This window comes from Sphaeramia orbicularis, chromosome 4 (genome assembly GCF_902148855.1).
Source record: "Sphaeramia orbicularis chromosome 4, fSphaOr1.1, whole genome shotgun sequence".
NCBI lineage: Eukaryota > Metazoa > Chordata > Actinopteri > Kurtiformes > Apogonidae > Sphaeramia > Sphaeramia orbicularis.
In genome coordinates, this window is record NC_043960.1 from 22,291,948 (window position 1) to 22,302,765 (window position 10,818).

Below are 10,818 nucleotides of genomic sequence, written 5' to 3' on the forward strand. Positions count from 1 at the left end.
GGGGGGCCACTGATCAGCCTTGGCGGAGGTCTGCACTCTCCGAGTGCTTCTAGTTACCTCCGCCAAGGAGGTTATGTTTTTGCCAGGGTTTGTTTGTTTGTTTGTTTGTCTGTCCATTAGTGTGCAACATAACTCAAAAAGTTATGGACAGATTTTGATGAAATTTTCAGGGTTTGTTGGAAATGGGATAAGGAAGAAATGATTAAATTTTGGTGGTGATCGGGGGTGGGGGGGCCCACGGGGGGGCCCATTTCCAACAAACCCTGAAAATTTCATCAAAATCTGTCCATAACTTTTTGAGTTATGTTGCACACTAATGGACAGACAAACAGACACACAGACAAACAAACAAACAAACAAACCCTGGCAAAAACATAACCTCCTTGGCGTGGGGGGGGGGCCCACAGGGGGGGGGCCACTGATCAGCCTTGGCGGAGGTCTGCGCTCTCTGAGTGCTTCTAGTTTCAGTATGGACTACAACCGCTGCTGCTGACAAACAATTAAGTCGTACTCGGAGAAATGTTCGTCGGAAATCTTGACTTTATATGTGCAAATGTCGCGATGTAACTAGTTATAAAACATAACAAATAGCTTTGCAGCACCTGGAGGGTTCAAATTCAAACTTTTTGAACTATTAGGGTCCAAATACACAAACAAATATACCAAAGATTAATAAAAGTGGGTTTAGCAAAATATGACCCCTTTGAATTTTACTTGTAGAAACCTGTATGAACCTTGTAATACACATGCTTATCTTCACCACAAGTACCAACAAATCTTTAACTATCATACAGAACATGATTTTATTACCAATGAACTGGTGGTGATCTGATTTAAATATCTTGGAAAAAAAAGCCACTTGAATTCATTACTGTTTTTTCCGTAGGTGGATTCCCATGGCAGCTGACAGAGTTCATCATCGGGGTGTTTCTGCAGGTTTTAGGGTTGCCGTTTGTAGCTGTGGCCCAGGTCTCACTTTTCTCCAAAGTTACTGCTGAGAAAACACAAGGTGAGAAACAGCACAGTCCAGAACAGGGGTGTCAAACTCATTTTAGTTCAGGGACCACTTTCAGCCCAATATGATCTCAAGCAGGCAGGAGCAGTAAAATAATAACATAAAAACTGAGCAATAATGTCAACTCCAAACTTTTCTCTATGTTTCTTTGTGAAAAAAGTAAAATTACACAGCCTAATAAAAGAAGAAAATGTGAATAGCATGAACAACTTGAAATTTCTTCAGAAAAATATTTGCAATTTCAACAATATTATGTTTCAGTTTATCATTTACACATGTGCATTACAACTTAAACATCACAGTAGATCTACAAGTACTAAAAACATTTGGTAACTGGCAGAATTTTGTTGAAATTACAGTTACTTCTCTTAAGTCATTTCAGGTTGTTCATATTTGTTCAGGTTATTCATGTTTTTTTGTGCAAGGATGGTTTGTAAATGTAAATATTTTCATGTGATTTTACTTTTTTACTCTAAAACAAAGAGAAAAAATTGCAGTTGTCATTGTTTATATGTTATTATGATAATATTTTACTGGTCTGATCCACTTCAGGTCATATCTGAATGTGGAACCTGAACTAAAATGATTTTGACATCCTTAATTGTTAATATCTTCAGTGTAATTTCTGCATTTCACAAATTCATCCCATGGGCTGGATTGGACACTTTGGGCCACATGTTTGACACCCCTGGTCAAACATCCTAGAAAGAATTTCCCGTTTGCCTTTAGCTGGTTTTCACTTCGAGGATATTCTAGTCTGTCTGCATCTGCAACTCAAAATCAACAGGACATTTTGATTTGACGACGTTACAGAAGGCCTGCCTCTACTGTCATCACAATGTAATTAACAGAAGAATGAGGCAGGAATATTCTGTAAATACTTCACTGATTTACTAATTTTAACTTTCGATTTCTTATCTTTCTTCGCGTCAACTGAAGGGCAATTAAAACTCCCATTGAGATCAATAAACGTAATCTCAGTCTCTGTCAAAGATTTTTCTTAATTTATTTTAATCATCATACACTTATTCTGCATTATAGAATAGAATAGAATAGAATAGAATAGAATTTATTGTCAATGAAAATCAGTTTATCTGTTCTGTTTAGCAGCAGATTCCTAAAGTGCAAACAAAAGACTATATATAAAAATTATCACACAAAATTTTGCTTAAAATATACAGTATATTGGAAAATACTGATAATATGCAAAACTACAAAGAAATACTGAATTATACAAAATGACACATTCAATATCTACAGGGTGGGGAAGCGAAATTTACAATGAACATTTAGTTGTTTTTTTCTCAGCAGGCACTACGTCAGTTGTTTTGAAACCAAACATATATTGATGTCATAATCACACCTAACACTATTATCCATACCTTTTCAGAAACTTTTGCCCATATGAGTAATCAGGAAAGCAAACGTCAAAGAGTGTGTGATTTGCTGAATGCACTCGTCACACCAAAGGAGATTTCAAAAATAGTTGGAGTGTCCATAAAGACTGTTTATAATGGAAAGAAGAGAATGACTATGAGCAAAACTATTACGAGAAAGTCTGGAAGATACTATTAAAGAAGAATGGGAGAAGTTGTCACCCGAATATTTGAGGAACACTTGCGCAAGTTTCAGGAAGCGTGTGAAGGCAGTTATTGAGAAAGAAGGAGGACACATAGAATAAAAACATTTTCTATTATGTACATTTTCTTGTGGCAAATAAATTCTCATTACTTTCAATAAACTAACTGGTCATACACTGTCTTTCAATCCCTGCCTCAAAATATTGTAAATTTTGCTTCCCCACCCTGTATATCTATCTAGCCTGGCCAGCCATCTGTCTTTCTCAATGAGAAAGCCGTCTGGAATCACGGGGCTTGAATCCAAATATGAAGGCGGGGCTAACAGGCACCGGGTAAACCAATCACAGATGAGACAGACGTAACACTTTTGTTAGAGAAACAAGAACGCAGAATTAAGAATACATGGTGTAATCTGTAATTCAATCCTTATTTTTGAATCAAAACAACCGACAATAGTTTGCAGAGCTTGGAACTGACTTTGACTCGTGACAAAAACAAGTCGGTGTGTATGACGCATAGCAAAACACCCGCCCCCCCCAGACTTGTGACTGGTTCGGTATAGAATAGATTGTGCATATTTCACAGTGATCGTCCCAATTCCAGACTGTTTTTTCAGTATTGAATACACTGAGAAAACTGGATGGCTGACCAGGCTTTTATCTATCAGTATCTGTCAACATAATAAAGTTCTTATTTCTTATTCTTTCTTACTGGTTAAACACAAGCTGTAAGTTAAAATAACGTTGTCCTCCGAAGTGGGGTGGTGGTGGTGGGTTTAGGACAAAAAAAAACAACTTAATAAATTTTTTGCTGATCCTAAAAACGATCCAGATCTGAACATATTTCTGTATTTGATAAGCATTCCTGACTTACAGCATAGAGTGTTTCTATAGGTTTAGATTTAGGTTATAGGTTTACAACAGTGAAATTATTCCCAGTTGTGGATGTGATCATGAGGTGGTGAATATCTGGAGTGTCTTTGCATTTTTTTTTTTTCCTTTTGTCACATTCAGACACACTGACTCACAGTCCACCACCACTGCTCTCCACTCCACTTTTTAAACACGCAACACTTGCATCTGTTTTGGTGCTTTTTTTCCCCTTTTGAGCCCTTATCCCTGTGTCTGTATAATATTACAGGATTCAGTCAGGGAGTGCGTCGTTCAGTGGGAGGCCTCGCCACCATCCTGGGTCCTCTGTGGGCTGGCGGCCTCACAGACAACATGTATATCATGATGGGGGTGATGATGGGACTGCTGGCAATGCTAACAGTAAGCTGTTTGTGTTTGGAGTTTTTCAATCATTTCTATTCAGATGTTTATCTGGAGGTTTACAGTATATTTCATTTAGATGGCACATAAAGAAAACAGATGTGAAATCATTTATTAGACTGATGTTAAGCATTTTAAAATGACATCAGTCTGAATTAATTTAATAATGAATGTATTTTTACATTTGTTTTCCTTATTTCTTTGTATCACACACCTTTTTTAACCTTCAAAAACCTAAACAGGTGCCACCAACCCAAAGCATCTACAGATATAAAATGTTTAATAGGTTTTGAACCACTAATCCTGTCAATACATTGAAATAATTCAAGTAAAATGCAGTTTTTTAGCTTTTCATCGGTATCAGATATGACTAATTTGGACATCCAGAGGCTCTATAGTAAACATGGAAACACTGCCATCTTCTGCAACATTGATTCGTCAGAGTTCCCACGGGGTCTTAAAAAGTCTTAAAAGTCTTGAATTTACAAATCTGCATTTAACCCATAAAGACCCAAGCATCCACTGGTGACCAAAACCGTTTAGTACCTGCTGATTCATTAATCCTATCAATACATGTAAGTAATTGGTGTAAAATGCAGTTTGTCATCTTTTCATGGTCATCAGATAGAACCCATTTGGACGTTCAGAGGCTCCATAGTGAATGTGGAAACACCGTCATCTTCTACAACATTGATTCACTAGTAAAACCCATTGAGATTTTTTTTTGCTTAATTCAATATTTTTTTCACTTAATTCAAGCAAAAAAAATTTGCCAATGGAACAAGTAAAAATTATCTTGGTAAGATTTCTTGAAATAAGATTTTCAAGATCTGTTGTCTAAAAATAAGTTCTTATATCTCACTGAAAAGTTACTCTTTAGGTGATTATGTCTTATTTTAAGTGTGATGAGATATTTTGACTAAAAATGAGAAAAATAAACTTGGTAAGATTTAGATTTTTGCAGTGAACGGGTTGTAGAAATCCACTCAATTTTTGCGGGAATTAATATAAAGATAGCTTTGCAGCACCTGAAGTGTTCAAATTCAAACTTTTTGAACTATTAGGGTCCCCAAATATACAAATAAAAGTACCAAAGACTAATAAAAGTGGTTTTAGCAAAATATGAAATATAAGGGTTTTTTTTTTAATCATTTAATTTATGGCATCATTTGGTATCTCTGCAAATGTAATTTCAGCTGTAAAATGAACAGCATTTGCATTTTAACTCTGTTTTTGTGACGCTGTGTTATCCTGCCTTGACATTTGTTAATTTCTTTCTTTTGTCATAAACATGGTCATAAGATTCTTATGAATGCAGATAGCAATTCCATATCATACACACAGAACGTTGCATTTCTTCTAGTTAAAACTGAGATTCGTAATTAGTGTAAATGCGGGTCTGTGAGTTTCATCCAAGAAAAAAAAAACTGAGATAATTTTTAGCAGTTGGAATCTAATTGGAACAAATAAGAAACAAACAAACCACAGAAAAGAGTTTAGAGTTGGGATTAGAAGATGTGAGCTGACATCTTATAGCCAGCAGCTCCTCTTATATTAGTCACAAACAAGCATAACAAAATGCCTTTACTGTCTGTAATGAAGCATGGGCAAGCCACAGCCCAAGAGCTGAATGTTTCCACTATCAATGAAAAACAAGAAAACAAAAACCAAGTGTTTGCCTGTGGGAAAGGGACCCAGCATGTGCACTTCCAAAAAGGTGAAAAGAAGTCCACCTCACAGATCTTTCCTCTAAATTGGGTCCACCAGGAAGCCTTCACAGCCACGGTTTCTCTTCTTCCTCATTATTTTCAATGTAAAAGACATGCTGCTGTGCGTTGCTGACAGCTCTGGAGCGGGGATCCAGGACTCACTGCATCAAAAGTTAAAAACATTTTAACTTTGAGCAAGTTTCACACTTGAGTCGGTTCATTTTCAGTCGTGCTTTATCTGAGCCTGTAGTGTATTATTCATGTGTCCATTGCTTTGGAAAAAACATGTTTGCTGAGATAATAAGCAGAAATGGGAATGTAGAGATGCTAATATAAACAAAAATCTTGATTATATATGACCACATTTTATATGCTTTTAATGCATGTTTTTCTTTAAGTGTGCTCATAATACTTGCATACTTGAATAACAGAACAAAAGAGAACTAGAAAAGTAGAAAAGCACTTGGAGAGCACAGACCTCCCGCAAGGCAGACCAGTCCCCCCCCCCGATCACCACCAAAATTTAATCATTTGTTCCTCGTACCAGTATCAACATTTCCTGAAAATTTCATTAAAATCTGTCCGTAACTTTTTGAGTTATCTTGCTAACAGACAAACAAACTAACAAAGAAACCCAGATGAAAACATAAACTCCTTGGCGGAGGTAAAAAATAAACCATCATCCATTCCCTCACTTTTTTAAGTGTAGAACCCACAGATGACAGTCATTATTAGTTATTTATTTTGATTTGTGTATTATTGTCATGAAAGGGACAGAGTTTTTTTTTTAACATTTTTAATATATGTATTAATACTGCTACAAAAGGGACAGTTTATTTTCATTTTTAATATAAGTATTATTACTGCTATAAAAGGGACAGAGTTTATTTTGGTGTGAAATGCTGTTACAAAATGGACAGAGTCTATCTTTGATGTGTATAGCATTTTTGTGTTTTGTGCTTAGTCAGAATTTAGTCTGATATGTATAGGATTTTTGAATTATTTATGGGATCTGACAGGAATTTAGTTTAGGTAGAGGGATGGGGTAAGGGGAAGGGACATTATAAATTAAACTTCATCCTGCTCCTTTTCAAATGTTTTCCTTTCTTTTTATATAAATCTTTTTGTGGTTATATTCCAAACAAACAGTTCTTAATTCGGGGTACATTTTAACTTAAGATACTGATGTGTATTTATTTACACGATTGCATCTATTACAGGTGATGCTGGCTTTTTCATACGGGCGACTAGTTGAACCTGCAGCAGAGGAACAAGAAGACGGACCTGAAGAGTAAACCTGCAGGTTATTGATACAGGTAGGAAGAGTCAAATGGACGTAGAAGGGGGTTAAAACAGTCCAAGTAGAACACATACACCTGTTCGTATCCATACTAAATAAGAACTGTTGAAATATACAGTACTGTGCAAAAGTCTTAGACCACCTTTAACTTTGTTTCTGCAGAGTTGAACTGAACATATGTAATTAATTCTTATTCTTTTCTTCAGATACAAGAAAATACAGAAAATATTTGCACAGCTATAAAAGATGCACAAAAAAACAGAATTTAATATGCTCTATAGGTTGAAGTCACTTTTCAGTGTGACCCTTGAGCCCATGACAAGAGGCAGCACAAACAGTTAGAAACTTCAGACATGTGTTGAATGAAACCTGGTATGAAACATCAGAAAATTAATACAGTAAATTACATATTGTCTGAAAAAAGAGGTATGTTAAAGATGTAAGTGCAAACGGAGATCTGAATAAATACCATTTTGGTTCATAGAAGCGGATTTTTCCTGACACTTTTGCTTTTAATGCTGTACATACTTCCTATATATCCAGATTTTATCTTAATATAAAGACTGACAAATTATCATTAGAACTTTACTAAATCAATAAGCCTAATATTAGCATAGGAGCTTTGGACAGCACTGTAACTGTTTAATATATGATTGTAACTTTTCATCTCTAGTTGCTTTTCCATTGGACATATGTGCAAAACATTACCAATATTTACTAAATGTCAAAAAAACAGAAGCGCACAATGTTGGTTTTTCCTTTTTTGTTTAGTTTTTTTTTTTCGTTTTGTTTTTGTTTTGTTTATTTGTTTTATCTCTTCTACGCCCTTTGTACCCCTTCCTATTCTGATCTGTAAAAGAATTTACACCATGAATGTTTTGTACATTAAACTTGTTAATAATTTAAAATAATAATAATAATAATAATAATAATAAAAAAAGAATAATAATAATAATAATAATAATAATAATAATAATAAATGATTAAATCGGTTTTTCCATTAAATCACAAATGTGATTATTTGTGTATGTATTATCACGAGATGACACAAGAAGTCATTCCATAAACATGGCGACAAATGTAAATATCTTGTTGATTTACAGATATATTCATTATTATTATTATATATTACCCTTTTATCCCGTAATAAATTAGAAAATGATTCGGTTTCCTGGTGTGTCCACTCATTCTGCGCCATGTTTTTTTTTTTTTTTTTATAAACCCTTCTTCTTCGCTTGTTGTAATGTCTGTCAACATCTGCTTTTTTTTTTTTTTTTTATTTAGGTGATTGTAGTTGTGGAAAAAGGTCTTTCCATTGCAGTTTTGCATGATATACCAATTGCACTACGCCCCCCCCCCCAAAAAAAAACACCTCTAGCCAGCGCAAAAACTTTTAATTGAAAAACAAGATGTTTGGCGAAATTTTTCCATTAGACAAATTTTTATGCGCAAGTTATATTCAGGAAATTTGAGGGTCAATGGAAAAGTGACTAGCATTAGACTGATAATCATTTCCAAATTATTAGGAGTGTGTTGTGTTATCAGTAGCTAATCTTTTAGTTTCCCACATTGTTTGGTGTATCAACACATACAACAGAGCCTGTAATACAGGGGTGTCAAACTCATTTTAGCTCAGGGGCCACATTAAGCCCAAACTGATCTCAAGTGGGCTGGACCAGTAAAACAATAGCATAATAACTTGTAAATAATGACGACTCCAAATTTTTCTCCTTGTTTTAGTGCAGTCAAAATGAAATTCTGAAAATATGTACATTTACAAACTATCCAAACAAAAATGTGAACAACCTGAAAAAAACTGAGATTTCTTGAGAAAAATAAGTGCAATTTTAACAATATTACACCTCAACTTACCATTTATACATGAATATTATGGATTGGATCTACAAAGGCACAAAATATTTAATAACAGGAAGTATAATGTTAAAATTTTACTGACAAAATTTCAGGTTTTTCACATTTTATTGTAAAAGGATAGTTTGTAAATGTTAATATTTTCATAATTTAATGCAAGTTTTTACACTAAAACAAAGAGAAAAATATGGAGTTGTCAATATTTATAGGTTATTATGCTATTATTTTAGTTGAGATCGCATTGTCCTGTATGTGGAACCTGAACTAAAATGAGTTTGACATCCTTGATTGTTGATATCTGAAGTGTAATTTTTGAAAATTCATCCTGCGGGCCGGACTGGAACCTTTGGCGGGCCGGTTTTGGCCCCTGGGCCACATGTTTGACACCCCTGCTTTAATACAAACATCCTTTTTTTTCTCATATATTTATTTTTCTTGCAGAGAAGTGGGAACTTCCTGTCCTGCACTTTACAAAGCCTCCACCATCCTTCTCCTTTGGGAGCCACATGCAGAGTGATGATGCAACCTAGAGCTCATGTCTCCAGCCTCAGGAGTGCTTTACAATTGCTTGGACTTCGCATTTTTGTGCATGGAGCCTGATGATGTACTGATTTAATGTATGTGTATATTTCCTGTGGAAATAAAGTCTCCTCCTGATACTGCAAGTACAAGCTTTGGATAGGAAACCATTTCCATCTCTTTTATGTTGTGCACTGAGTGCCACCTTTTGCAGCACACATTCTGTCTGTGTTTTGGCACCACCTTTAAATGAGTTAAATATAAATTATTTAACATGCCCAAGTCACTGTGGTTTTAAAGTTAAGCTGATCCATGTCCTTGTGTTGTAGTCAAACAAATTAACTGTTTAGCCTTGATACTTAATACCTCATGTTCTGCAAAAAAAGGCTTTTAAATATTTATCAGCTTTGCAGAACTCCAATATTCAAGGCTCAGTTTGGCCTGTAAAAACTGTAAGAACTCTACTCTAGCATTTCAGTGTCTGACTTATAAGGTATATCAGACCAGTTTATTAAACTAGGCAAATATTATCTGAATGTCATGAATTGTTGTTTATGGTATAATAACTGTGCACTGGTTTCATTTCTCTTTTTAAATGTATTTATGTTTTTGTAACCTTAGAATGATCATTGATTGAATGGTAAAATTAACAGAAATGGAATTAATCTTTGCCGGACATCAGCTGTTAAATTACAAGCAACAGCAATAGAGATAAGTACAGAAAATTGCTGTTTTTTTTTTTTTTTTTTTTTTTTTAAGGTTTAAAAAAATGCAGGTTTTTTATTTTGAGTTTATTACAATACTTTTTATTATTTTTGGTACAATAGTATCTGTTACCAAATTATTTCAGGCAATACTTTAATGCATTATGAAAAATATTTGTTGAATGCCGAGATTAATTTATATATCACAGCTACACTATGTCAAAAAAAAAAAAAAAGCAAATGCCAAACACATTTCTAAAGGTTTAATACTGGTGTCTGACATATTTTCACCACTAGGGGGCACTCTTAACCTTTGCTCTGAACCACAATGAACCATCATCATCATCGTCACCGCTCAGATACGTTTTTGATTGAAATCTGTCCAAAAGGTCAGAAGGGGGAAATGAGTTATTGACTTTTTTTTTTTTTTTTGGTTTACAAATCACAATAAAAATTCACTGGAGTTGTTCTAAACAATTGTTGATGAGTTGGTATATTTCAGTCTATTGCTTACAAATTGTTTTGCTTACCACCTGAAATGTGCATTATTCGTTTTTGTTTTGTTTTGTTTTTTTGCTACTATTCAGTTACTTTTTTTATGCATCCTCATTTTTCATTATTTAGGCTATTTCTTTTTTATTTTTATTCTTAAAGGCAGTGAATGCTATCCACAACAATTAAAGCTATCCGGATTTTGTTTAAATTAATAATGAGAATAATAGTAGTAATTATTAATTATTAATTATTATTTCTGTTTTTTGCAATTATTAATTATTAACAATAACAAAGTTACTTTTCGGATTTCATTTTATTATTATTATGATTATTATTGCACCAGTGAATCATGT

General features: G+C 34.2%; 1 protein-coding gene across 1 annotated transcript in view; it reads left to right on the top strand.

Annotated features, from left to right (window-relative positions):
• LOC115418319 (uncharacterized) overlaps nt 1-10,230 on the top strand; it is a 45,713-nt gene extending 35,483 nt beyond the window's left edge. Inside the window, exons 7-10 of the mRNA XM_030132740.1 lie at nt 887-1,009; nt 3,736-3,866; nt 6,796-6,891; nt 9,189-10,230. Coding sequence (XP_029988600.1) covers nt 887-1,009; nt 3,736-3,866; nt 6,796-6,870 — 329 coding nt within the window. The 3' untranslated portion in view covers nt 6,871-6,891; nt 9,189-10,230. The remainder of the gene's footprint in view (nt 1-886; nt 1,010-3,735; nt 3,867-6,795; nt 6,892-9,188) is intronic.
• Nucleotides 10,231-10,818: the final 588 nt, after the last annotated feature.